The 25791-nt window shown below is 45.1% G+C and overlaps 1 protein-coding gene across 1 annotated transcript in view; it reads left to right on the forward strand.

Moving 5' to 3' along the window:
* Ccbe1 (collagen and calcium binding EGF domains 1) overlaps positions 1-25472 on the forward strand; it is a 214719-nt gene extending 189247 nt beyond the window's left edge. Inside the window, exons 6-11 of the mRNA XM_027948991.2 lie at positions 7391-7494; positions 14501-14621; positions 18779-18918; positions 19007-19042; positions 19947-19982; positions 21590-25472. Coding sequence (XP_027804792.1) covers positions 7391-7494; positions 14501-14621; positions 18779-18918; positions 19007-19042; positions 19947-19982; positions 21590-21808 — 656 coding nt within the window. The 3' untranslated portion in view covers positions 21809-25472. The remainder of the gene's footprint in view (positions 1-7390; positions 7495-14500; positions 14622-18778; positions 18919-19006; positions 19043-19946; positions 19983-21589) is intronic.
* Positions 25473-25791: the final 319 nt, after the last annotated feature.

Consider the following 25791-nt stretch of genomic DNA (forward strand, 5'->3'; position numbering starts at 1 on the left):
TCAGTTTGGGGACTTTCAGATGATTATTGTATTATTTGTGTAATGTGTATATTTTAAACATATTGCCTATTACACATGTATCTCATGTTCCCACCCACTGCTACCCAGTGTCTCCAGCCAGTGGACCTTTTATAGAATATATTTGTCTATTTTCCTTTATATATAATGTAATATGCATTATTTATATAATATAATGTTACAGGTGTTACTGTAGCCATAGATATCTCATTTATATAAGATTCTCAAGTACCTATATCATACAAAACATGTACAACATAGTCAATATTATATAGTTGTATTTTAGGTAATATGTAGTATTTTCATGTTGTATATAGTGAGCCGTAACATAATCTATGTAATATGCTTTTAATACGTATCATGTGTAACAATTATACACAGGCACTTGGGAGCCCAACCAGGTTCCTTGGAACAGGGCAGGAAGGGACATTTACATGGACCCCGGTGGCACCTGGGGTCTGAGGACATATGTTCAGACTCTTCCTAGAGAGGAGGAATTAAGGGAGCAGTGATGCTTATTAGCATGGAGGAGGTAGCTGGTGTGTTGGAGGAGGGTGGTGCGCTCATGAAGAAATCAGCAGTGCTTGATTCTTTGTATTAAGAGCGAACAAGAATGAGCAGAGACGAGACCAGAAGGTCTGTATTCTCCCCAAGGAAACAGACTGAAATATAAATATAAATCGCTTTCACATGAGGTACCACTCTACACCAGTGTTACTCAAAGCATGATCCATGCCTGGTGCCTGTCCACAAACTATTTGTTCTTTGAGTCATGATTGGATAGAAATAGAAATTGAGTGTTTAGAAAACTCTATTGGAAAGGAATTTCATTTGAATCCAAGCATTTGTTTGTGTTACATTATAGCTGATTTTTTAAATATATTTTTAGTTGTAGGTGGACACAATACCTTTATTTTTATGTAGTGCTGATGATCGAACCCAGCGCCTCACACGTACTAGGCAAGTGCTCTATCACTGAGCCACAACCCCAGCCCTATATCTAATTTCAAGCAATTCATTTTGCAAAATTATCAGTTCACGATCAGAAAAATCTCTAACAGCTGGTTGTCCAACACAGTTAAGAAGCTGATTTACCTACAGCTACATAGTACCGACTACATTGTACATGTTTTGTATGATGATAATATAGGTACCTCAACTGAGATGTTCCATCACCTAGGCATAAGATCAGCCTGGTCTGTTGGGTTATATCTTTATTTAAGTTTGGAGGAAAAAATAAGAAAGAGGAGAAGGGAAAAGAGCCCCCAAAGCTGCTGTGGGTGCTTCAGGGAATGCCTTGGTGGGCAAAATATCATCGCGTTCACATCTAAACTCTGGGATCTCTGCCAAATTACAAGTGCCCGTCGTTAGAGTTTAGGATTTCAGCCTGTATGGAGGAGTGTCCCGGGTCTTCCAGTCAGGATGAACTTTAAAGCAAACTGTTCTCCACTGACCACGGTTGACTGGACAGGTTCCCTGTGGAGAAAGTCCAGGGTCACTCAGAGGGCCCGGGGCCGGACCTCCCTGGGCTCGGGGCTCAGCTCCTGTCTACTTCCCTGGGAAAGAGAAAGTTGCTGGAGTGCTGTGAGGGGGTTAGCTGGGCCTGGGCCGTCCCTGGGAGGGACACAGGTGCCCTGGGCAGGTCACGTGGATGAAGAAATGAGGGACATCAGAAAGCCACAACCATCCGGGCGCTCATGAGAGCCCAGCTTCAGAAAGGGGTGGGAAGACAGACAGCTGGGGACCAGCTGCCTCCCGAGGAAAATCTACAAAGCGAAATGAAATGCAGAGGAGCAACTGGGTTGAGTCACGAGGAAGCCGCCACGTGTTGGAAATCGATGAAAAAAGCTATTTGGAGCCACCTTGGCTCTGGGCAATTGGGAATCATGTAAATGAGCATGGCCCTCAAGCAAGGGCAGACCGGTTAATGAAGTTAAAAGCATTTATAGACTGTTCTTGTATTCAAAATTAAAATCGCTGCAATTTGTGGTAGGAGGAGCAGGGATGTGTGACTTGACTATAAATTATGTCCTTTATTGGGAAGAATCTCATGGGAAAATGGGGTGCAGCTTTTTATCCACTGTAATGTGTGGACCTTGTAGATCACAAGAAAGCAGCTTTGCAATTTTTCATTTTAGAATTGGGTTTCCAGCTGTGCTGTGCTCTGAGCCAGGCAGCTCTTGAGCTGTTGGGCTGCAGGCTGCTCAACCTGGCAAATGTATTGTCTCTGCCTCACATTTCTATGTAGAAAGAATCCGCTTTATAGGGGCATGAAGGAAGCCTGCAGCAACCCGACCAGACACAGAACAACAGACACTTGCTGCCGAGTGTCAGGGCAGGAGTCCATGATCTGGCTGTAAAAGTAATAGGATCTCCCCTCTATGAGGAGTCCCAGTCTGGTGGGATGGAGTAGTCGGCATGTAAGATGGACCACAATTAGCTGGGACCAGAGTCCAGGTGGGAGTTAGACAACAGGTAATATTTTATAAGCCGAGTTGAGTTGCTTTTGGTCTTGGGTGACGTCGACCTCCTGCAGTAACTTCTCACCTCCTGCAGCTACATTGCCCTTCAGTCCGAAGGGATGGCTCTGGGTCAGAGTGCAGTGATGAGGTCAGCCTTGGTGAGAGGTGCTCACCTGGGCCCCCACCTTCAGCAAGGGTGGGGCCATCTCATGACATCTTTGAAATTAGTCATTACTGTATTGAGTCACTACTGGGGCTTCACTAACCTGGTTGATTCCCTGTCAAGGATGGTGATCTTCTTATAAAAGTTTGCAAATAAGAGTTTCAAAACAAGTCAGTTTTATTTGAGTGACAACCAGTTTGACTTCCATGGCTGAAATGAGTGAAAAGTCTGAGTAGCAGTATTAAGAAATGTATATAGCCAGCATGGTGACACATGCCTGTAATGCCAGCAGCCTGGGAGGCCGAGGCAGGAGGATCACAAGTTCAAAGCCAGCCTCAGCAACAGTGAAGTGCTAAGCAACTCGGTGAGACCCTGTCTCTAAATAAAATACAAAATAGGGCTGGGGATGTGGCTCAGCGGTTGAGTGCCCCTAAATTCAATCCCCAGTACCTGCCCTCCAAAAAAAGAAACACATATTTGCAACTTTTTTCCCCATCTTCCTTGGTTTTTAAAGATGTATTTTATCTCAATAATACGTTGCAGCATTCCCCCATATTGTGTTCAGACTCGGGGGTCCTGTGTAGTGGTGTGAAGCCTTTCTTCAGGTCTTATGCTCGGATGTTTGGGAAAGCATGTACTACTCCATCCACTCACAATTCAAATTCAAAGTTAATTTCGATTAAAACTACATTCTGCAAAATTATTTAAGAAATCTTAATGTCTCACAGGTAGTGATGTCCTAAGAAACATGGTTTGGGAAACATTTAATGTCAGAAATCTTGGCTATGGGGCCAAACTTGATAGGCCATCTGGTGGACTCTCAGCCAAGGGTGGGTGTTACCAACACATGGAGCAGCCCAAGTCCAGGGGGGAGGTGACTTATTGTGGAGTGTCCAGCATCAGTGAGTGAGAACAGCACAGCGCTGCTTCATTCCACCATGTGGAGAGACACTGGGTTCCTCTTCCAGTGCTGTAAATGGAAAATGTTCTCATGCTTAATCTTGTAAGAATTGTCTGGTGGTTCAGCCGTTGGGCCTTATTTTAACACAAAGCTTATCAGAGATTAGAGCAGGGACTCTTCCCCTTCTCTTCCCCCACTCCTCATCCAAATATAGCAACTTCAAATAATTAGAACAAAAGCAAAAGCCCCTGTTAGGATGCCACCATCTGCTACATCACACTTCCCCAGCAGCAGCCTTACGAAGCAATCTCTCAGTATTCAATTTGCAGTAATTAATCCCCATTGAACTCACCACAAACACATAGAAAACTAGCATACAGTCTTATACTGTGCTAAGAGAAGCATTCCAACACCAGTGGCCAGGAGTCTTTGGGGTGGGGACTGATGAGTCATTCCTATGTAGTTAAGTAATAACCAAGGATTACAACAGGTACATTGTGTGCCCTGAATGTTCCAGTCCTGACTCGAGTGGTTGGGCCAGTGAGGACCTGGGGCTGGCACTAATGGGTTCCCGCAGAAGGAAGGAAAAGTGCCCTAAAGTCATCACATTGGACAGCTGTGGAGCCAGGGGACGTTCCTTGACGTGGAAGTTATGGGAGAGAGTAACAGGGCTGGTTCAGTCTTCACTAGTTGAATGAGGCTGGCAGTCTCGGAGCCTTCGTTTGCTCATTTGTAGATGGGTGTGTTGAATTCCGTGAGTCCTGAGGACCTTTCACCCTCTTAAATCTTCAAAACTGGTTGTCATATGGTGTAAGTAGTAGTAGCCCCTACCAACTCGGGGAGTCCCTGGCAGTCTTCATTCCTTGGTCCTCTGAACAAGTACTGATGCTTGAAAACCTGCCCACCTTCAATGCCTTTTAAGCAGAGAACTTTCCTTTCAGTATCTTAGAAGATGAGCGACTGTGGGCTGGGGTTGTGGCTCCGTGGTAGAGTACTCGCCTAGCATGGGTGAGGCACTGGTTTCGATCCTCAGCAACACATAAAGATGAATAAAGGTATTGTGTCCATCTACAACTTAAAAATATTTTTTTAAAAAGATGAGGAACTGAACATGCAAACATTCATCTCAGCAGTAAGAAATGTTACAGGTCCAAAGAGCCGTACCTCCTGGAAGAACAGGCAGCTAAGCAGTTTCATCTGCTCTGGACTAATAAGCCCCGGCATTTCATCACCTTTTTTGATAAAGAGAATGTTGTGTTTAAACACATTGGGTCTAAAGTCGCCTCTCCTTCCTCCTGTTTTAACTTTGTTGTCCAGTGTCTGTAATGTTAGTCAAGAATTTAAAATCAAACAGGCAGAAAGTAGAAGGGAACATGGCCCTCATATGGCCTCTGATGATTGAAAGGTTGTCACAGGCTTGGTGACACAAGCCATCTGGCTGACAGGCATTCAATCACTTTGATTTTTCTCTTTGAAAATCCTGAGCTGGAGCCAGTTTAGTCACCCCAGGGAGTCAGTGTAGCACCATTTGGGAGACAAATTAAGGAAATGTTGGCTCCGTAGTAATTAGGTTACTAGTCTTTATTTTTCAGCTTTTGTTTATTTTCTGATAACATAACCATGACCTTCGGCGTCACTTATTAAAGTTCAAAGTGTCAGAGACAGCCAGGTGTTTCATGTAACTTTCAAGCTCTGCTAATCCATAGATGAGTGGTTCTCGGCCTTGGAATCACCTGGGGAGCATTAAAACACTGATGCTGTTGTTTTGCTACCACTCCAGGTGGTTGGGGTGCCCGGATTCTGCAGGATTTTTTCACCCCACACCCAGGTGACTGTAATGTACTGCCAGGGCTGGGCACTACCACCGTAACACAGAGGGGCACAACTTACAAATGAATGTGCTTTGTTCACTTGTGGCACTGCCCACTTGGAAGATTCTGGGAATATTCTTTGGCTTTCCGAGATGTATTGGGTATTGCTACTATCATTTGTGAGGCATTATATTTCTAATGCTCAGGGTGTACAACCTGCTCAATGAGGGTAAAATTTAGAGCTCTGCGCCCCCGTGTGGTTGATCCATTACATCGCTCCTTTAAAATATGAAGAACCTGGAGCAAAATTTAATGGCAGAAGCCCTTTCTCTGAGACGCATGACTACATCACTGAGAGGGCTGAAAACACACAGGAAGAGGATATCACAGGCTATCAAGGGCCCTACCACATGCTCTCTAACTTGATAGGGAAACAATAAAACCAACAGCAAGGGTACATTTGGGGCACCTGCTGTGGGCAAGGCAGTGTTCTGTTTCCTACGTGTCCGATCTCATTGACGTCTCATGTCAGCCCCAGACAACAGGTGCTATTGCCATTCTACCACTCAGGGAACAGAGTCCAGAGACGCTGACTTACCTAACCTAAAAGGTACTCGGTTACAGCACTAAGATTTGAATCTTGTCCAAGTCGGCCAGCCCCTACACCACTCGCCCCTGTGCTTCAATGTCAATAGGAGTTTTGAGTCTTTTGGATAAATGTTAATCTTGATTCTCCATCTTCTGGTAATTCTACAAAGGAAGAGAAAACGGCCCAGGCCTTTCCATGGAAAAGATTGCCCAGCAGAGCTTCCTCGGTGGAACCTGCCTGGCAGATAGCTCCCAAGTGTTTTCAGTGGAACTTCTAGTAGCAGTCTTGCTTCATGCCCGCCTCACCCTCCCAAGGGCCAGTTCTAATACCCATGATCCAAATGAAATAGATTGTAGGGCCTGGTGAAGAGGTTTATCCTATCTTGAACTTGTTTAGTTGCCCAGTTACACTCAGAAAACTCAACTGGGCATATGAAAATAGAAACAAAGACTTCTAATTTGTTATTGACGGCCTAGCTCTGCCAACAGGGCTGGCTTCAATCATAAGTCATTGAACAGGTGTCTTCGTTTACTTCGCATTTGTATCACCCCATTCAGGGCCTAATAGCAGATGCTCCACAGAAGGATGGGAGGAAAGGAAGGTAGAATGAATGGCAGCTGGATGAACAGATAAATGGCTGAAGGATGGATGGATGAGGTATAGGTAGAGGGAAGGTAAGACAGATGGAGGGGATTGTATACATTGTGTCCTTGTGAAGCCCTGAAGCCTCAGTCACCTTTGGTTGTGGAGGCTGGTGGAGTTCTGCATGAAGAGATGATCCAGGCTCCAGGTCCATTAGGCTTGTTGATACCAAAGGATGGTTGAGTGACCTCCATCCTCCCACTCCGATCATCCACTCCATTGGAACCGGGACAGTCGGGTCCACATTCTGGCCGTGCTTGTCTGACTCCCCTCTTTGGCGGAGTTCTCTTTCCTGTCTCTTCTTGTTAGGCCCCACTTGGCCTGCAGAGCTTCTCTGAAGACCCAGGTGGCCTGGGGTGATGAATGCCAGCTTGGAGTCCCATGGCCTGAGCTGGGGGATATCGGCAGCCTGTGAACACTGGCCCTCTGTGGACGTTGTGAATCATGTCAAATTTACAGAACCCGCCTCCAGGAAAGGCACTGATAAAGTGCCATTTCAAACATGAAAGGTGTAGATAATCAAAGGGCCACAGTGCACTTCTCCACATATTTCGGATGCCTGACTAGGAAGAGTTGAGCCAAAGGGCAGCACGGCTCTGTCACCCCTTCCTGTCTTCAACCTGGATGGCAGGGACCTGAGAAGTGTATAATTGTCGGCATTTACCCTTCACATGTTCCACTGTAGGCTGCTCTGTGACCTCCCCCCACAACCTGCCCAACCGGGGACTGCCTTCCTGCAGCAGTTGCCCTGCACCTTGGGTCTCCTGACCTTCCGTATGGAACTGAGCCCATCCTCTTTCCCAGGGCACGAGGAGAAGTCTGAGAATGCCGTGAAAGCCGAAACTTGCTGTGCCTCGTGCAAGGAGTTCCACCAGATGAAGCAGACGGTGCTGCAACTGAAGCAAAAGGTACGAGGGCAGGCGGGGGCTGTCTGGGGGAGAGGAGGGCTGGCCAGGTGAGGTGTGGGGGCCTGGGGTCAATGAGAAAGCAGATCACCCGCGCTGCACGTTCTCTGTGGTGGATGCCAGCTGGCTGTGGACTCGGAATGGTCCCACTGAAGCCACCAAGGGAACAATGCAACTCGAGGCGAAGAATCAAAGAGGTGATTAGACACTGGCAAGGTCCGTGGGCATGGCAAAGCTGTGGCACTTCTAAAAAGGAATGTCTGGACTCAGCCTGGGGTAGCCCTGGGTCGTTGTATCTTATGTGTGCTTCAGCAATATTATTTCTCTAAAGTTCTGTCAACTGACGACCTTCTGCAGCGGTTTTTCACTTTTGAAAAAGTATGGCCTGCCCTTCATCCAGCTCCTTGCACCTATGGAAGCAGGCCTTTGGGACCTCGTGTCACCAGGCATGAAGACTGACTTTATGAAGGGCTCCCTGAATGCTGGACAGGATACCAGGTCTCCAGCAGTGTCACGCTATGAGTAGGTCCCCGTGGCAGATCTGGTGATTTGACATCTTGCACACCTGTCCTGACCTAGGGAGTGCTAATTATACCTGAGATCAGCGTGCTGGTGTGTCAGCAACTCAAATTGCTTTTAAGCTGCTAAAACATAAACTGTTCTGTTTATTTAATTGCTTCCACTCAAGGCTCTTAGTAGATCAAAGAGGTGTGTATAATCTATTTAACTTTGGCAACCAGTTCTCCTAAAGGGCAAAAGGGCAATCATGAGAAAATCTTTTTTCCATGTTCGACAAACTTGCAACCAGCCACTTAATGAGAACCACAGCTACCAGTTAAACAAGCGAATCAACAGACTAAGTCGCTTTACGGTCTCTTAAACATTGTTGCTGAAGACGTCGTTGACCTTAGCAAAGGTACTCATATATAAATGTGTTGTATAATCATAAACAAGACATAGCTCCGACCCCCGAGGAGCTTGTGATCTGATAGGGAGATCAGGCAGCTCACCTTGTGTGTGCCAGTGTGGACCCAGGTGAATAACTAAATGCCACAGAGATCCCTGGGTGGAGTTTGCATTGACACTGGTATTCATCAAGGGGACTTAAAAGAGTGCGTGGAATAGCTACAGACGCATTTTGTAGGCTGGAGGATGGAGGCAGTTATCAGTGTCCCAGGCTTACCTTGCAAGGCACAAAGCCACCTTCACTTTCCTTCCCTGGAAATAATCCATGGGCTGTAGGGCAGTTCTTCCCAATAGAACAGCAGAGTTAAATATCACCAGTTCAGAAATTCAGGGGCAAAGTTTGGCTTTCCTTTCACCTCTTTACAGTGTATTGTAATCAATGAAAGAAGAGCTATTAAAAAGAAATTGAAAATGTGTGTCATGATACCTGCCACCCCCAAAGACCCTGCTGCATGCTGTATATAATCCACCAGGCTGTCTGATCTGCAGTACACCCATGCGGTTGGGTGGGCTGGCTGGCAAGAGGCCTTCCTCCTCCAAAGTCTCCCTACATATGCATGGTGACAGTTCTGAGAAACTGGATGCAGACCCTTGAGGAACATTATGAGGAGCAATTCATTTTTAAGGTACCTATTAGAATGTGTTGCATTATATAGTTTATAAAGAGCAGTTTTACATCCAGAATCTCATGTCATTATTTCTGTAACCCTGTGAGAAAGGTACTTGCATTCTCGGGGGTGAAGTAAGTGCCTGAGAGGCCAAACCTCACACCTAGGTCTTCTCACTTCTATTCCTGTGCTGGTGTTCGTACCATCAGTTGATTTTTCATATCAGCTGGCTGCTGCAAATGCCATCGGTTTTTGTTCACAAAAGAAATTGGGACAACTGCCCAAATAAACATTGGCCAAGAAGTGGTACCAGGTGTCCTGGTCTGTGGCCAGCCCCGCAGTATGAAGTGATGACACCTGTTGAATTGCACCACTGAGTGTGCAGTCAGCCTAATTCCACATGTGGGATGCTGCAGGTCAAATGCCCTGGGGCCTTCAACAATAAATTGTAAAGGACAGGGGAGGTGGCAAACTACCTACAGAACACAAGGGACTTAAAAGGCCTGCCGTTTTCTAAAGGTGAAGGGCTAAACCATAGCCTCTAGGCGTGGATGATAGATTATTTTCTAAAACACAGGAAGTAATATTAAAGTGAGGTTTGGTGTGGGAGAAAAGTGGTGCGGTTGACTTGAGTGTGTTTTGAAAGGCTGCTTGCTCTCCAATCATGTACTAGGATATGGGTATCTGGTTTTTGAGGTTTCTTGATTGTCTTATTTTTCAATGAAGTTTGTTTTTGTTAATGTGATGCAGACCCCAGTACCTCTACCCTTTCATTTTTTTTTCCTGTGGTATGGGAAGGAAACAGGTGATTTGGTGAGAAAAGGGATTCAGGGGAATAGATAAAATATCTGTTATTGAACTTCTGGATCAGTTTCGGTTCTGTTCCAGCACTGTGGAAAAACTAGATCCAACCAGCCTGGGGTTTGGGTTTTGTTTTTTTTTTTTTTAAGCTATTTGTATCCCAGCTGCAGGGACAGTTTGAGATTGGGATGGCTACGGAGTCCCAGGGGAAGGAGACCTGAGAATGAGGGGCCAGTCTGGACACTGCAGGTTCCATGGTGGTCACTGGGGAGCAAGGGATCTCTTTAAACTAACAACCTTTCCTCTGAACCATTAGGGAAGAGTGAATCATGATTCTGGAAGTGTTTATGGAGCACCTCCTGTGCCCCACAGTGGTCTGGGAAATGAGGAACATAAAACAGTATGGAATTAAGTCCTGACTTAAATAAACATACTGTCCAATGTTACAAACAGGCCCACAGTGTAACTCAACCAATAATGGCCAAAGGCAGTGGGCTAAATGGTCAAGCTTGAGGAGTTAGGAGGTCCTGAGGTTTCAAAAGCCAGAAAACATGAATATGCTGCTCTGCCTGCTCCGTCTGGTGCTGCCTTTGATGTCCAGTGCATTTGCAGCTTCCTTGCCACCTTGATCTATTTATTATGTAGAATAAACATTAGGATTGGTGGGAAGACTAATCCCAATATTAACGTGGCTAGATTCCTTGGCCAAATATATTAACGTGGCTAGATTCCTTGGCCAAATATCATAGTAGCTAAGAGGCTGTTTGGGGCAATGGATAGGAACATAGATTCTGGGAGGCAAATGGCTGTTTTTCCTTCCCCATCACTTGATAACTGTGAGACCCTGAGTTAGCTGCTTAAGCTCTCTGTGCCTGAGTGCTATAAAAAGGGGATAAATCACAGCTGCTACACAGGATTTTTGTGATCAAATGAGTTAATATTTAAAAAGGACTTGGTGCCTACCACCTAGAAAGAGCCCTGTAAATCTGTACCAAATAAATAACTAACATTGGCATTCCTTAGAATTTTACAGGCAAGCTGGGCGTGGTGGTGCATGCCTATAATCCCTGCAGCTCAGGAGGCTGAAGCAGGAGGATCGTGAGTTCAAAGCCAGCCTCAGCAAAGTGAGGCAATAAACAACTCAGACCCTATCTCTAAAAAAAAAAAAAAAAAAAAGGGCTGGGGATGTGGCTCAGTGGTCGAGTGCCCCTGAGTTCAAGCCCTGGTACCAAAAAAAAAAAAAAAAACCTTTTTGGGCAGCATCTCACCAAGTTGCGCCCAACAGCTCGGTGAGGTAGATCCTGTTATGAAGCTAATATGAGATGATAGTTTTACTGATTGGAATCCAGAGGAAACGGAGACTCTGCTTGCGTTGCTACATAATTCTTTCTGAACAACTTGGTCCAGCAAGCCCATCTGCTGAGTTTGTACAGATAGTTGCCTCTAACACCAGAACCTGCACCTCCCTGTGGTCTTGCTGATGCACAGAGGAACTGAAGGGAACTGGAATGTGATTGCCCAGCAGGGCTCAGCCAGGCTGCTGGGGTCAACCTTTGCTTGCTCACCTCATCAGTCACCATAACAAAGTGCAAAGCCTCCTGAGAGGGGTGCTGCAGAGTAGCTCCCAAGTCTCATCCCCAGCCCTGCTTACAAAATTTTTAGTAGGAAGACGTGCTGGTTCAAAGGTCTAGTTTTGTAGACAAGAGAAAAGCCTAGAAGGGTTAAAAAATATATATCTAAAGTCACACAGCTACTTAGAAATAGCCAGGAGCAAGCCCGGGCAGAGCATTTCCATTTTGTTAATGACAGTGACCAGACAGGGGCCCAGACACGTTAAAGGCATCAGCAGCTTAACCCTGGGGCACCCTTGTAGGTGGATGTGATAACCCCCTTTTTGATGGTGAGGAAATCGAAGTTCTGTGGCTTATCCCAAAACCTACAGATAGAGGCAGGGCTGAGATTACAATATGAGTCTGCCTAGTGCCAGAGGCCGCTGCCGGAATCTACATTTCTTAGTTGGAAGCAAATAACAAAATTGGACCTGCATTCAGTATCTGTGTGGGGGCCCCCCATCCTGCAGTTGGAAACTTAGGATCCGTTGCTTGTCGGTTCACTCCAGAACCAGGAACACCCATTTGCAGGTTGGAGCCGACTGTTGCTGAGATACCATGACACCGGCACTGTTTTAAATAAACCCCAGATCACAGGCATGTCCTAGCGGGAACTCTGAACCATGAGCCCTGGCCTGAAATTTTGTGAAGATGACTTTCAGGTTGTACAAGATTGATTCCTACAGTTACTTCCACTGGATTCTGAATAATGATCATAGGGTAATTGAATGGGAGGCATCTCAGCTGAGTGCCCTCCTTACATAATGTAAGGGAACGCTAGGTCTTTTCAAAACGTGGAAGGCAGTGGGTAGGTAGTCCAGAGTCTCTTAGCTCACAGACTTACCTAGCTATCCATGCCCAAGGACAGGCTCCAAACTCCCTAGGAGTGTGTGCTTGGGAGCCCTAAGGATATCAAGGAGCCCATGGAAGACGGTTTTGATGACTTTGAGTTCCCTGTCCCCAGAGCACCCTTGCACTCTGAGCTAACTTCAGCCCTCTTGAAATGCAGGACCAGTCGTGCCTTAAATAGGACAGCTGGGGAGGCCGGAGTGGGGATGGGCCCTGCTGACTCCAGGAGAGCCTGGCACCAGCTTTGGGGGGGTGTGGGGAAGATGGGGCAGGAACTACCCTATCTGCCTTGTGGCTCTCTTCCTCCTCCTCGCCAGTAGTAGGGATGTCACCAAGACGTCCTTTTGAGCTTTCCTATGGCCTTGCCTTGTAAACAAAATCTCAAGTGCTTTGTCACAGGGATAATGGGGGTTTGTGAGACGAGGGCAGTCACCTTACGAAGGGGCTGGAGGAATTCATTTTCCTTGATGTGTCAGGTAAAAGTTGATGCCCAGGTGCAAACCATGTGACATAATGCTACCTCCTTTGTAGGATGTCAGATTTCTTTCATGGGCAAGAATACCTGTCTGTGACTAAGAATCATCATCAGCTCTAAGGCTGTTTCAGGGCCCCAAACCCAGCAGGAGAATGAGATTGTGGCCCAAAAGTTCTTCAGAACTGGGCTTCATAATGGGAGCATGGTGTACACTAGGGCCAAACCTCCCTGCTCAGAAACCAGAGACTGAAGACTTTCTGAAGCCAGATGAGAGCTTCCTGGCTGCACCTGAACTTGACTTAGGGTCTGCAGTATCTTGGGAGGAGGAGGACATCTCTGAGGAAGGGAGAAGTGACGAGCCTCTGTAGTTCAAATCAGCGTTTAAGTTTCTTTGTCCCAAAGTCATACTGCAGAGTTGACGTACGTTCCAGAAGGAGAACCTGGCACAACTTTTAATTTAGTGCTTCTGCACTGGTGTTGATCCCCACTGGACACGTTTTCACAGTGGCAGTCGGCCACCCCAATCATGCACTGGGATCAGGTTCCCCTCGAAATCTCACCCAAAGATGGGTTCAGAGCCTCAGAGCACATCAGAGGTTATGGATGGGATCAGTTATGTGCATACTTGAACCTGCATTTCCCTCTGAACAGAGGGTCTTCAAGCAGGGCCTTGTCTTGGAGGATGGATGCAAATGCAAGATGCTTTGGAAAATGGTGGAGATGCCCCATTTCTACAGAACTCTGGGATACAGAGAAGTGTTCTCCACTGGATCTTGCCTCTCTGGATTAGCTTCTTGGAGGAAGCACTGTGTTTCAGGTCTTGTGCTCCCGACATCCACTTCCTGACTTATCAGCCCTAGAGGTGGAGCTCTGTCCCCTGTTCCATTTGCCAGGGAAGAAATTGAATCTGTAGCCTTTGTTCTTAGCAAAGTTTTCATGGATCCACAGTGGACCCGACCTCAAGGAGCACAAAGGTCATTCATTCATGCAGTCCTCTGGCCTTTCCCAGACAGAATCATCAAAGACGGCAAGCAGCAAGGTGGATGTGGTGTCCTTGGGCCCCAGGCTGAGAATCCAAATGCTGTGCTTCTGTCACTCTTCAGTGAAAGGTTACCAAGAACAGGCCATGGTCAAAGGGGTGGGAGGTTAGTCTCTGCCTTTGAAAGAAAACCACAGCATTTGTGGGTACATTTTAAGTCACCACAGTCACCACTTCCCACGTGTGCTGAAGGTCAGCCCTGAGTGTGTGGGTGAACCATCAGGCACATTCTCGGTCCTGGCTCCCAGTGCTGAGTATTCTTTAGGGACATAGACCTTTGGAACCTATGAACTAAGCGTGGAGCCTGGCACATAGGAGATCAATAAAAGTTTGAGCCCACTAACAAAAGTTTGAAATCAATTAACAAATTGGAAGTATGAACCATGAAGGTTCTGGTCATTGAGGGGGAATGATGAGCACTAATCACATCTGTGCAATCGGGCGTGTATCTAGGTTCACCACTGACTAGCTGAGGGAGCCCATGCAAGCTGTTCACATGGAAGGCCCCTAGGCTGAGAAGGAATTCCTTCAGTCCCTATGAGTTTGAACTAGAAAACAATCCAGGGAAAGGCTTCACGGCCTCTGCACACAACCCAAGAGCTGGGAGTCTCTCTCAGTGGGGCTGCTGTTTTCTGACCTGGGTTTCCTCTTCTCTTTGCAGATTGCACTGCTCCCTAACAGTGCTGCTGAGCTGGGCAAATATATCACTGGTGACAAAGTGCTGGCCTCCAACGCCTACCTTCCAGGACCACCTGGCCTGCCTGGAGGCCAGGGCCCTCCCGGTGAGTGTGGAGAAGGGCCCAGGAGGCTGGTGGAGTGGCCAGCAGAGGCCTCCCAAGAGCTCAGTTTAGATCATGTGTCACTAGGAAGCAGAATTGTGTCCAGGGAACTGCCACTAGCCTGTGTGAAGGGGTCCTCAGGAGATGGCCCATCAGCCTGAGATAACCCTTAGAACTGATAGTCGTTTGGGAAGGAAGGGTGATTGTCTTGAGATTGGTTGAGATTCCTCAAGATCATTTTAGAAACAACTGAGGGAAAAATTTGAACTTTATTAAGGGAGAAAATTTAACGTATGCAAGAATAGAATGGTCTAATCACTGTGGCCAGCTTCGTTTCTTCGTATCCCTTAGTTCTTTCACGTTCCTGTATTAATACATTTACATGTAAGTTTACTGTTATATCTATTTCTCCGTGGAAGTGGACTTTGATATATTCAATAAATAAAATGCACTCAAGTTATAACTGGGTGAGCTTTGCAAAACTTGGTTGCACCCTTGTACCAAGGCCCTGTCATTCCAGAAAGATCCCTTGAGGCCACTTGCGGTCAGTACACTCTCCAGATCAGGGTATCCACTGACCTGCTTTCCTCCGGTGTGGTTGGCCTGTTGTGGGACTGCGTGTCAGGAGAATCCTGGAGCTTATATTCTTTTTTTCTGGCTGCTTTCACTCAGCATATAGTTTTGGAGGTTTGCCTTTATTCATTCAATAAAAATCCAAAATGTCCTCTCATTGCATCAGGAAAAATACAATGAAAACTTCAAAATAGTGTGTGATATATTTTATGAGGCCATCCAGAGATCAATAGGGTTGTTTTTTTTTTTCCTTAGCAGTAAAGGAAACTTTATATTAGGAAATTACAGAACACAACAGACACTAGTATGGCAGTATGTAAAAAAGTGGATGTGTAACCGATGTGATTCTGCAATCTGAATACGGGGTAAAAATGGGAGTTCATAACCCACTTGAATCAAATGTATGAAATATGATATGTCAAGAACTATGTAATGTTTTGAACAACTAAAATAAATATATATTTTTTAATTTTTATTATATTAGGTGTAGATGGACACCATACAATGCCTTTATTTTTATGTGGTGCTAAGGATCGAACCCAGGTCCCACCTGTGCTAGGCGAGCACTCTACCACTGAGCCACAATCCCAGCCCCTTAGGAAATTATTTAAACCATTATATCCCTGGTCATCATTGCTTAATAGGGTGCTTGGTGTTAGGACCTCCTGACATCCTAATCAGAAGGACAAGACACACACAGTGGGTGCAAACTGAATGAGTATCCACTTGCCAAGAAATAAGAACATGATGCTTCCTGCCATGGAGGTGCAAAGGAGAGATTACCATAGCTCAGAGCAATCTGGGGTTTGACCTGCACGCAGAAGGTGGGTAGAATTTGTCCAAGCCAAAGGAGCGTTGGAAAGTCAGCAAGAACCAGCTCAGTGTTATTCCAGAATTTTTCTCTCTGCTTGGGTCTTGGTCTTCTGGTTTCTATCAGCGCTCTGGGTCTCCATCTGTGTAGAGCAGAACTGGCCCAGGACTTTGGTTTTTCATCTTGTTCATTCCTTCTGCCTGAGGTTCTCCAGGTCATGACAGAGTTTCCTCCAGATGCCTCACGCAGCAGCCTATTGTGCCCTAAGCAGACTTGGGGGGGGGGGTCTCCTTACAAACAGATTCCTTGCAGTGTTTCCCATCCCTCTATTAGAGAATGCTCCTGCTTGGCTTCCCGGGAAGAAGGTCATCCCAGGCCAGTGTACACAGCACTATGAGCGGACAGATTGGCTGGCAGTTTTCTTAATAAATGAGTTGCTAGCTCTCTTCTCCAGCTCTGCCATCTGGTTTCTAACATGTTTTGAGCTGTCCAGGGTCCTTGATGGAGCATGAGGTGATTGAGGATGAGTGGGCTTTCGCAGTAGACCAGGAGAACTGCATGGAGCTTTTACAGGGGGAATTGCCCACTCTTACTTCCAGTGTTTGTGATGCTCTTTATTGGGATGTGTTAGGGCAGCTGGGAAGCTAATAGGATTTCTCTAAGTGAAAGTCCATTCTATTTCCTGGAGCACCAACCCAGGGCAGCACCCTGGGTCAGAATCCTTTGGCTTTGGTAGTAAGGGGGTGGCCCCTTATGAAGTGCCAGTCACTTGTGCCAAAGGCTGAATTGTTGTTCAGGTTTTAGTTCTTGTTTTCAAACTAAAGCCAGAAATTCCTGGTTTTATATGAAATCTCAAAATTTTAAAATATTAGAAGCATTCATACATAATAACACATAGAAAAACATGGGTAGTGTGTGTGTGCATACATTATATACATAACACTACATATTCACACATTGCACCGAAGTATAATAGTGTGTGGTGAGGCAAGCAGATAATTCTCTTATAGTGAAAGAGTATTGAGATGTTTTTGGAGGTCAGTGGTATAACGAGTTTGAATTTTACACAAAGGGGAGTTGGTGTAGGGTTTTCTTCTCGGACATCAGAGACACGTAGCCTGTTTGCTCTACCGTTTGAGGATGCTCTGTTTTGCTTTTTGCTTCCTCTGTTTCATTTTGGATCATTTCTGTTGATATAACTGAGTTTCCTGGTTCTTTTCTCAGCTATGACTGGCCTGCTAAGTCTATCCCAAAAAAAGTTTCATCTTTAATATTGTGTTATTTCCATTTTACCATTTTTTCCTCTCGCTTCCATCTTCTCCACTGTCCTCTTTAACAGATAATCATTGTTATTTTAAAGTCCCTGATAATTCCAACATCTGGATCACCTCTGAGTCTAGCTCTGCTGATTGTTTTGTTGATTGACAGTGCTTGTTTTGCTTTTGCTTTTTAAACATGTGCCTCAATTATTGATTGAAGGCTGAACATAGTTTGTGGGGGGAGAGTAGAAAAAAGTAGAGACTGCTACATAGTAATTACGTCTTGTGACTGACACCCTCTTTTGTCTGGTTGCCAGTAGGGAGTTGAGTCAGTCTAACGAGCAATTGAGCTGATTTTTCGTTTTGTTGTCACTCGAGTTATCCTCCGTGTTTTGTCATACTCAAGCTATCCGGTCCCTCCTATGGTGGGATATTGTTCCCTTATGCTTAGTAGGGGTAAGGATGCCAGTAGGTTGCTGTTTGTACTCCCCCGTCGGCAGCTCCTGCCCACTTCTCGACACCCTTCAGTGGGAGACCTCTGGGCTCAGTACCTTTCATGCTAGAGTTGTGGGAGGAGAGAACATCTTCAGTTCTCCAGGTCCATCTGTAATCCTAACCCTGACCTGTGCATCTGAGCCTAGAGGTGAGACGATCTTTGCCACACATCTCCAGTGTGCCTTGTATGGGAGCAAACCTTGCACAGGAAAGCACTTCCCACACCTCAGGAGCAGGGGATGTCTGTCCAGGGCCCACAGGAGGACAAGTTGGCTGCCTCACCTCAGTGGATTGAGGCTTTTGCACCAAAGGGTTGAAAATGGGAAGTTGCACAGTAGGAGTCTAGAAATAAAAGGCGTATAGAAGCATAAAGAATGGGTGAAGAGTATACAAGGCTGGTGGAAAGTAGAGGGAGCCTAGCTGTGAGGCAAGAGTTGAGACGAACATAAAAAGCCAAAGGCCCAACAGATGAGTTTTAATGCTCACTGTGCAGGAGACACGATGTGTAATAGTGCGTACGTATCTAAAATCTTGTTGTTAAATGAGATTTCTATGAGGAAGATTTCTTTAGAAATGAGAAACTGAGTTTCAAAGATCTCCAGCAACTTAAAGATTCAGTATAGGGCTCTCTGGCAAAACCTGTGCTTGCAATGACTGTCCAGAGGTGGTAGCCACTGCCCTACATGATGGAGAGGTTGGGAGCACAGACTGTTAGTGGTAAATTGGGTAGCAGCAGGTCACTGATTTGGTAAGGAGGGTGTGGAAATGGGGTTATTCTAGGAAGACACTCAGTTTCTGGTGTGAGTGGGCGGGTGACTCGTGGCCCATAAAAGAGGAAGGTAGGGAAGTCACTTTTGATCAGGTTAAGTTTAAAATTCCCAGGGGACAACTTAGTGGGCAGGCATTTTATGTCAGAAGGCAAAGAGAAATGGCTGAAGTCGGGGCTCCTGGACACACTCTGCAGCCAGAGCCCCATGTCGTCCTCTGAGGCTGAGCACTAATGAGCTATTCTTTGATTGCAGGTTCACCAGGACCAAAGGGGAGCCCAGGCTTCCCAGGTATGCCGGGCCCTCCTGGGCAGCCCGGCCCTCGGGGCTCAATGGGACCCATGGGACCGTCTCCTGATCTGTCCCACATTAAGCAAGGCCGGAGGGGTCCTGTGGTCAGTATCTTATCAGAGATCCACTTAGTGCTAGGGAAAGGTGTCCCATACTCTTTCCTCCTGTTAAACCATGTCCTGTGTTTCTTAGGGTCCTCCGGGTGCACCAGGAAGAGACGGCTCTAAGGTAAGTCTTCTGAGTGGTCCTTACAAGCTGGAGCTCTGTTCCCACCTACTGCCCAGGCATCAAACAGCTCCACCAGCACCATTTATCACCCCAGAGAGCAGATAGCAAAGTTGACACACAGGTGAACAAGTTGAGCATTCCATAACCCCAATTCCAAAACGCTGCAAAATAGGACACTTCGTGAGCATTGACAGAAAGCTCCAAAAATCCTGGATTTTGGTATTAGATTTTTCAGATTAAGAAAGTTTCAACCAGTAAAGTCTGTGCAAATATTCCAAAATCTGAAAAATTCCATAATGGGAAAGTCTTCTGATCCCAAGCATTTCAGATAAGGGATACTCCATCTGTACTTTGCCCCCAATGCTAGGAACAAAAAATAAGAAGCAGTTTTCTTAACATGTGGAACCAACCCTAAAATCAAGAACCACCACCACCACTCCTAAGAAAGATGACCTCTGTATTTCAGATGAGCCTCGCTTGTGATCATTACACATGTTTTCTCATTAACCAGTATTGTTTTGTACAATGGTTTTTTGTGGGTCCCCATTTCAACAACAGGAGTTCCTTTCTGGGTAGGTGGGTGGCTTCACTTTTGAGTTGTCACATAAAGAAGTGGCATGCATTACTGGAGTTTGCTGCTCCAGGCACTGCTTCCAAATACGGTTGTTCCTCTTGATCTGGTTTGAAAATATATGGCTCTGGGGGAAATCAGCATGAGTGATAATTGACCCAGGAAGTTCTATTCAAATAAATGATCCTGAGTCTGCTTCAATCATATGTTTGAAAGTTTCCTGTAGAAAAATTTTTTTTTTCATGCAAGGAGACAATTATGGGTGAGGGGATCTAGGTAGTGTGGTGGCATCCGTGTGGTCCAGAATACTAATGCTGGCCTTTCTGTTTTTAGGGGGAGAGAGGAGCACCTGGGCCCAGAGGATCTCCAGTAAGTGGCACTTACTCTTTGTTCTGCTTCCCCAGTGAGAGTGTTCTCAGGGATGCAGCTCTTGTCTTAAAAGTCTGTAAGTAGGTCTTAGTAGCAAACTGTAACTGGCCCTAAGACTGACCAGGGCTCTGTGGTTAGGCCAGGAAGCCTTTAGCAGATGATTTGGATTTCTTTTTTAAATTTGCTTTCTGTTGTTACTTTTTCTTTTATTGTAGCTAATTTCCATATAGAATGTCTTCCTTTAAGCCCAGGATGTCATGAGTCTATGTTCAAGTATATTATAAAATATTTCAAGGGACTGGGATAGACATCCGTGGGCTATACTAACTTGGAACACTTGAGAATGTAGCCACTGCTGCAGTCATAGCAGGTTGAATGGCAGCCCCCTCCCAGAAGTGCAAAGACAGGGCTGTGCTTGAGACCTGAGAATAAATTAGACACATACGTGTACAGTGTCTGGAGGTTAAGTGTGAAGATCAGTAATATCCAAAAGTAGAGGAAATGTGTCGTTTCTGAAGAAAGACCAGGCACAGTGGCCACAGAAGTAGGTGGTCTGGGTCCCTTCTCTGCTCTCCTACGTGTTAGCATTCTGAACATAAGCATGTCACGTAGCATTGGGTGTTCATTCCCTCACCTGTGTGGTGCCAGTTAGTGGGGTTTGATCTGCCACATGCCAAGTGGTTATTTTGAGGGTCAGAGGGATACTGCAGTGTAAGGGTTGCCATTAAGCTGCTACCTGCAATCACAACTGCCATTGGGGTGGTGGTGAGTGGGGGGTAAACAACAATTTTACCTTTAAGCTTCCGATAGGTCCAGAATATACATGTTTATACACTTTTTTTTCTCTTGCCTTACCCACAACACTGCATGGAAATTAAGGCATAATGTTATAAAATGATAAAAATAGAAAAATTAGGAAGCTTTGTTTTGATCTTTCCTGGTCAATGAGGAATTGGTATCTTTACAATATACTTTCAGCTTCATTTAGTTTGGAGTCATAGTCATAAAGATCTTAATGATTTCATGTTGAAAAAAATGAATAATGTCTAACAATTTTTGAAATTTTATTATGCATTAAGACCTTCATTAAGTCATTTAAATCTTTACCTATGAACCCCTGAAAACCTGTGAAATTGGGACAATTATTGTTCTTATTTTACGGATGGGGAATACAGAAACCCAAAGAAATCGAGTAATTTGCCCATGATCCCACAGGTTATGAGGGGCAGAGTTGGGATTCAAGCCCAACAGAAACCCAACCTCTTAATCATTATTCTCATACCTTCATGTATATTTCCCATATTTATTTGGAAAATTACCTAAGAAGGTTATTCTTACGTTCATTCATCTATCAGATTGGGTGTAGCCTAGAGTTAGGAGAGAGGAGAGATGAATATGTCACTAGCACTTATCAGTGAGATGGGGGATTAGAGGATAGTCCCCAGGGTCACAGGCTACCCTCAAAGTCTTTACACTTACTCCACTGGGGGAGCAGTTACCCACAGGTAGTTGCCAGCAAGCGACAGGACCAGCAGATCACGGAGCCACAGGGATCGCTGATCATGTCCATTTGTAAATTGCAACTGTGATTCCTTCCACCCGCACAGGGACCCCCAGGGTCTTTCGACTTCCTGCTGCTTATGCTGGCTGACATCCGCAATGACATCACTGAGCTGCAGGACAAGGTGTTCGGGCACCGGACTCACTCTTCAGCAGAGGAGTTCCCTTTACCTCAGGAGTTTTCCAGCTACCCAGAGAGCATGGACTTTGGCTCTGGAGATGACCATCCAAGGAGAACTGATGAAGCCAGAGACTTTCATCCATAGCACATCCCACAGCTTCACCCCAACGGAAGAGCAATGAAGGAAAAAACCACTGGAGACCTAGAAAGGATATTTTCATCTTCTTTACTCTTGCCCTGCTTTCTCCCTACTCTTCTTCAAACACTATTTTCAGAGTGCCCCACTGGACCTGCTAGAGACACAAGAAGAGATGGCTTTACATACTATTCATTCAATCTGGTGGTCTACATTGGGACTTTTCTTTGAAATTTCAGGAACGTTTGGGTTTTCTGAGTTAACCTCTCCCCAACACCCTAAAATTGGGCAGAATGTTTAAGAGGGAAAACAGCAGGGTGAGCTTTAGAAAATGTGAGGCTAGTTTTTAAAAATTGTGTTCAAAATAGACTAGACCATTCTTCCTCCAGTATCAAAATTAGGACTCTTCATTCAAAAAGGGTGGAGAGGACATATAGATGTACCTTAGTGGATAATTCTTTTTCCCCATCATTCTAATAGATTTTATTCTATCCAGTTATTCAACCTCATTTCCCAAATTTGATTATAGAAAGAGAATTAAGGAGTAGAGATTAGGGAAGATAGAGAAGAATTACTACTCCTAGGTTGCCACACTTTAAAATTTAAATGATTGAGTACATGCCATGCTTATCTAGGAAAATCCTACTAGCAGAAAGTTATTTGACTGTAGGAATAAATCCTCTTTTCCAAAGACAATAAAATGCCCTGATTCACATTGGAACAGTGAGCTCTTGGTGCCAGAACATTTTAAGCTATTTGATCAGAAGTGTGGTCCAGCTCCATAAACCAGTTTGTTTATTAAATGAGGTGACCAGAGGCCTTCAGGTGCCATTAGGCTGTGATCCAGGCTGATTCATTGTACAGTGGGGCTTGAAGCTGGAAGGTCGTCCCTGGTGTAGGTTGTTGGCAAAGGGACAGGGACCCCACTGAAGCCCCGTCGGCCAGTGCAGAAGGTAATGGGCTCCTCTTGGGCATTAGAAGTCCTTGCCTAGAACCAGCCAAGCTTGCTAACGTGCTGAGAGTCACTCTGTTGAGATGATGGGAAGGGGAAATAAATGGTTTTCCTTACTTGACAGAAATTTTCTTCCCGATATTCCTATTTTTCCTTAATTTTCCCTAATTGAGTCTAAATTGCGGTTCTTTCAGCCGCCTTGTATATTTTTCCTTAGGAATGTGGGAAGCAGTTTATAAAGAGGTACATTTCCCGGCTTCTCGTGAAGTTGTAGTGTTTTCAGAGCACTCTGGGTCCCAGGGGAAAGCAGGTTCCCACCAGGCTGTCTTTGGAGCCCTGGGCACCAGGAGCCATAGGCCAGCAGGAGGACCCGCTCCATCCCAACAGCACAGGGCCCCGTGTGGTGTCAGCAGGCAGCTTACAGGTTTCTGAAGATGGACTTTTCTCCTGGGACACACAGAATGGCTTCTTCGCTACCTATTCAGGAGAACTTCGCCCTTATGTTGACTTTCATGTGATCAGACTCACGTTTGTCCACATTGGGGTCTCTCACTTCCCATCCTGCTATGAACCCTTGCGTTCATTTCTGAGCAGTTTGTATTGTGATTTTGTCCATCTCTTCTCAGCCTACGACTCTTACCTCTGCTGTTGTGACACCTTGTTGGAAGACAGTCACTGTCGTTGGGTTTGTGTGCCGCTTTTCAGGTATCTTCCTGAAGAACGCTGGGAAGGGGCTCTGCCTGCAGATCTTGGGTAGCATTAGTCTTCTCTCTTCGCCACTGTTGGGCTGTGTTAAGAACTGGAATCCCCACAGTGGCTGCATCTTTTACAAACACTTGGCTATACTGTTTCTTAATCTGTCCAAATCCCATGACAGTCCACTAGCATTTTCAAGGTGCATTTTTCTATCTCTTCTGCCTTAAGTCTCTCTGACCCTCATCACAGAGAACCTCATCATTTAGGGGCTCATGAAGAGATCGACTGTCCTGCTATTGAGTCCCACCTGGGATACCTTTAAAGTTTGTTTGTGCAACTTTGTTTAAAGGATGCAGTTTAAGAATTTAAGAACCAATAAAACTACACACAGGTCCTTTTTTAAAAAAAATGAGGATTTGAGGGCTTGGAATGTAGTTCAGTGGTAGAGTACTTCATCTAGAATGCCTGGAGTTTAAGCCCAGCATTTTGTTACCTTTGCTGGTTTTTTGACAGCAAACTGTTTAGAAATGTAATCCTTATTGTCAAATGCTAATAAAATGCAGTGTTTGACCAGAGACAAGGATAATATATTTAAAAAAGAGCTGAAAATCGTAATGTCTGGGATTTGAGTATTCAGGATGATGATCTCCAGCAAAACACAATAGCCTATATTTTATAATCTTGATGGGCTAGACCAGATCAACTTAGAAAATCAATAATCCTCAACTTCAAAACTTGGGACACTATGAAACTATGTACTCTGTGCCCAAATTGTGTTTTTAAAGATAAGACTTCATTGTTATTTCTAATGTCTTTTAGGTATGGATTCTTAAAGTTTCACTGACTTCTCAAAGCCAAACAGAAAGGCCCTTTTTTTTTTTTAAAGGAGGTAAAAATTTGCCTGTTTTACTAAATTACTTCATTTTCCATGGGAGGAAGAGATCTTTGTACATTTCCTTGACCCAGAAGTGTTGCCATCAATTTTTTTTTTTTTTTTTTTTTTTTTTTTTTGCGTCATAATTAAGGGCTTAGAATAGGGCTGTTTCATGTGTTCCCTACTTTTGGAAAACAATGGGAATTTTAAATATTGTAAACTAAAAGGCAAACCCTTGTAACTATTTTAAGGAAAACTCCCTCCCTAATTCCAGAGGGAGAAATGTTTTCTTATGCCAAAAAGGAGTGGGGTACAAGGAAATGCTGGCATTTCTTGCCTTCCGTGTCAATCTCAACACCTGCTAGAGTTAACTGACCAGAGTTGTGTCTATTGTCTCTGAAGCCTGACAGGTAAACAGATGTTGATTGGCATGGTGTGGGAGGAGGAAAGTCTAACCTGACCAGATACCACATGCAGAGCACCCTGGTTGCTCACCTTCCCTTTCCAAAGTTCATGACCACCTTGGCCCTGGGATAGCCACTGCCAGGCATGCAAGGAACAGCTAGACATGGCCAGGTCCCAGGCTTCTGTGTTCTCAGGTGGCCATTCTACATCGCATCTGGGGCGTCCCATCCCTCCACCTCCCCATTCCAGCTGCCCCATAGAGCCGGTCTCAGCAGCCTTATTCTACACACTGATCTTCCAGGCTCCCTTCCTGCAAAGGAAAGTTATTTGCAGAAATCTAGGCCAAACAATTGGTAGAATAAAGATGTCTAAAGTTATTTATCATAAATTCAGGGAAATGGATGAAATTTTTCCTGGCATAGTCAGCATGGATGTTTCACAACAAATCAAAATAGTTTTCCATTTGGAAAAGTGACCATGATTGTTAAAGCATAAAATCATGGGCTTTAGCTGATCATTCTACAAATGTTTCCACTTTAGAGAAATCATAGGAAAGTACCCGTTTACTACACATCCCTCAGGGATCTTGGAGGTATTTGTTAGATTACCAAATCAAGTACCCCGAGGGATCCCATGTGTGTTGTGAATTTGTTTTTATTTCCCAGTGACGGAGTCACACATACTGCGGTAACCCTGTTCATTATTTATATCAGGTCAGGTAACAAGCAAATATTCAACAGTTATGGATGTGATACTATGAAGTATTTTGTATGATTGTATATACTTAATAACAAAGTTATTTTTCTTATTTGGCTCTACTGTGTTTTGTCCTGAAACTCGGTCCTGTGAAAGGAGTCACTTTTACCAGATGAATACAGGAAGATGGAGAGGTGCATTGCTCAAGAGCTGGAATCTGAACTCTGGGCCTACCACTTCCTGGGGTCCTGGGTGTGGTCCAAGTCTAAACCAAGGTCTGAAAGACCAGCTTCCACTGAATCTGGGTGTCAGAGGCCCGTTTCTCAGTGGTATAGATCATCTGGATTCCCCTGGGTGGGATTTTCAGAG

The sequence above is a fragment of the Marmota flaviventris genome, chromosome 16 (assembly GCF_047511675.1).
Source record: "Marmota flaviventris isolate mMarFla1 chromosome 16, mMarFla1.hap1, whole genome shotgun sequence".
In the NCBI taxonomy this organism is placed as follows: domain Eukaryota; kingdom Metazoa; phylum Chordata; class Mammalia; order Rodentia; family Sciuridae; genus Marmota; species Marmota flaviventris.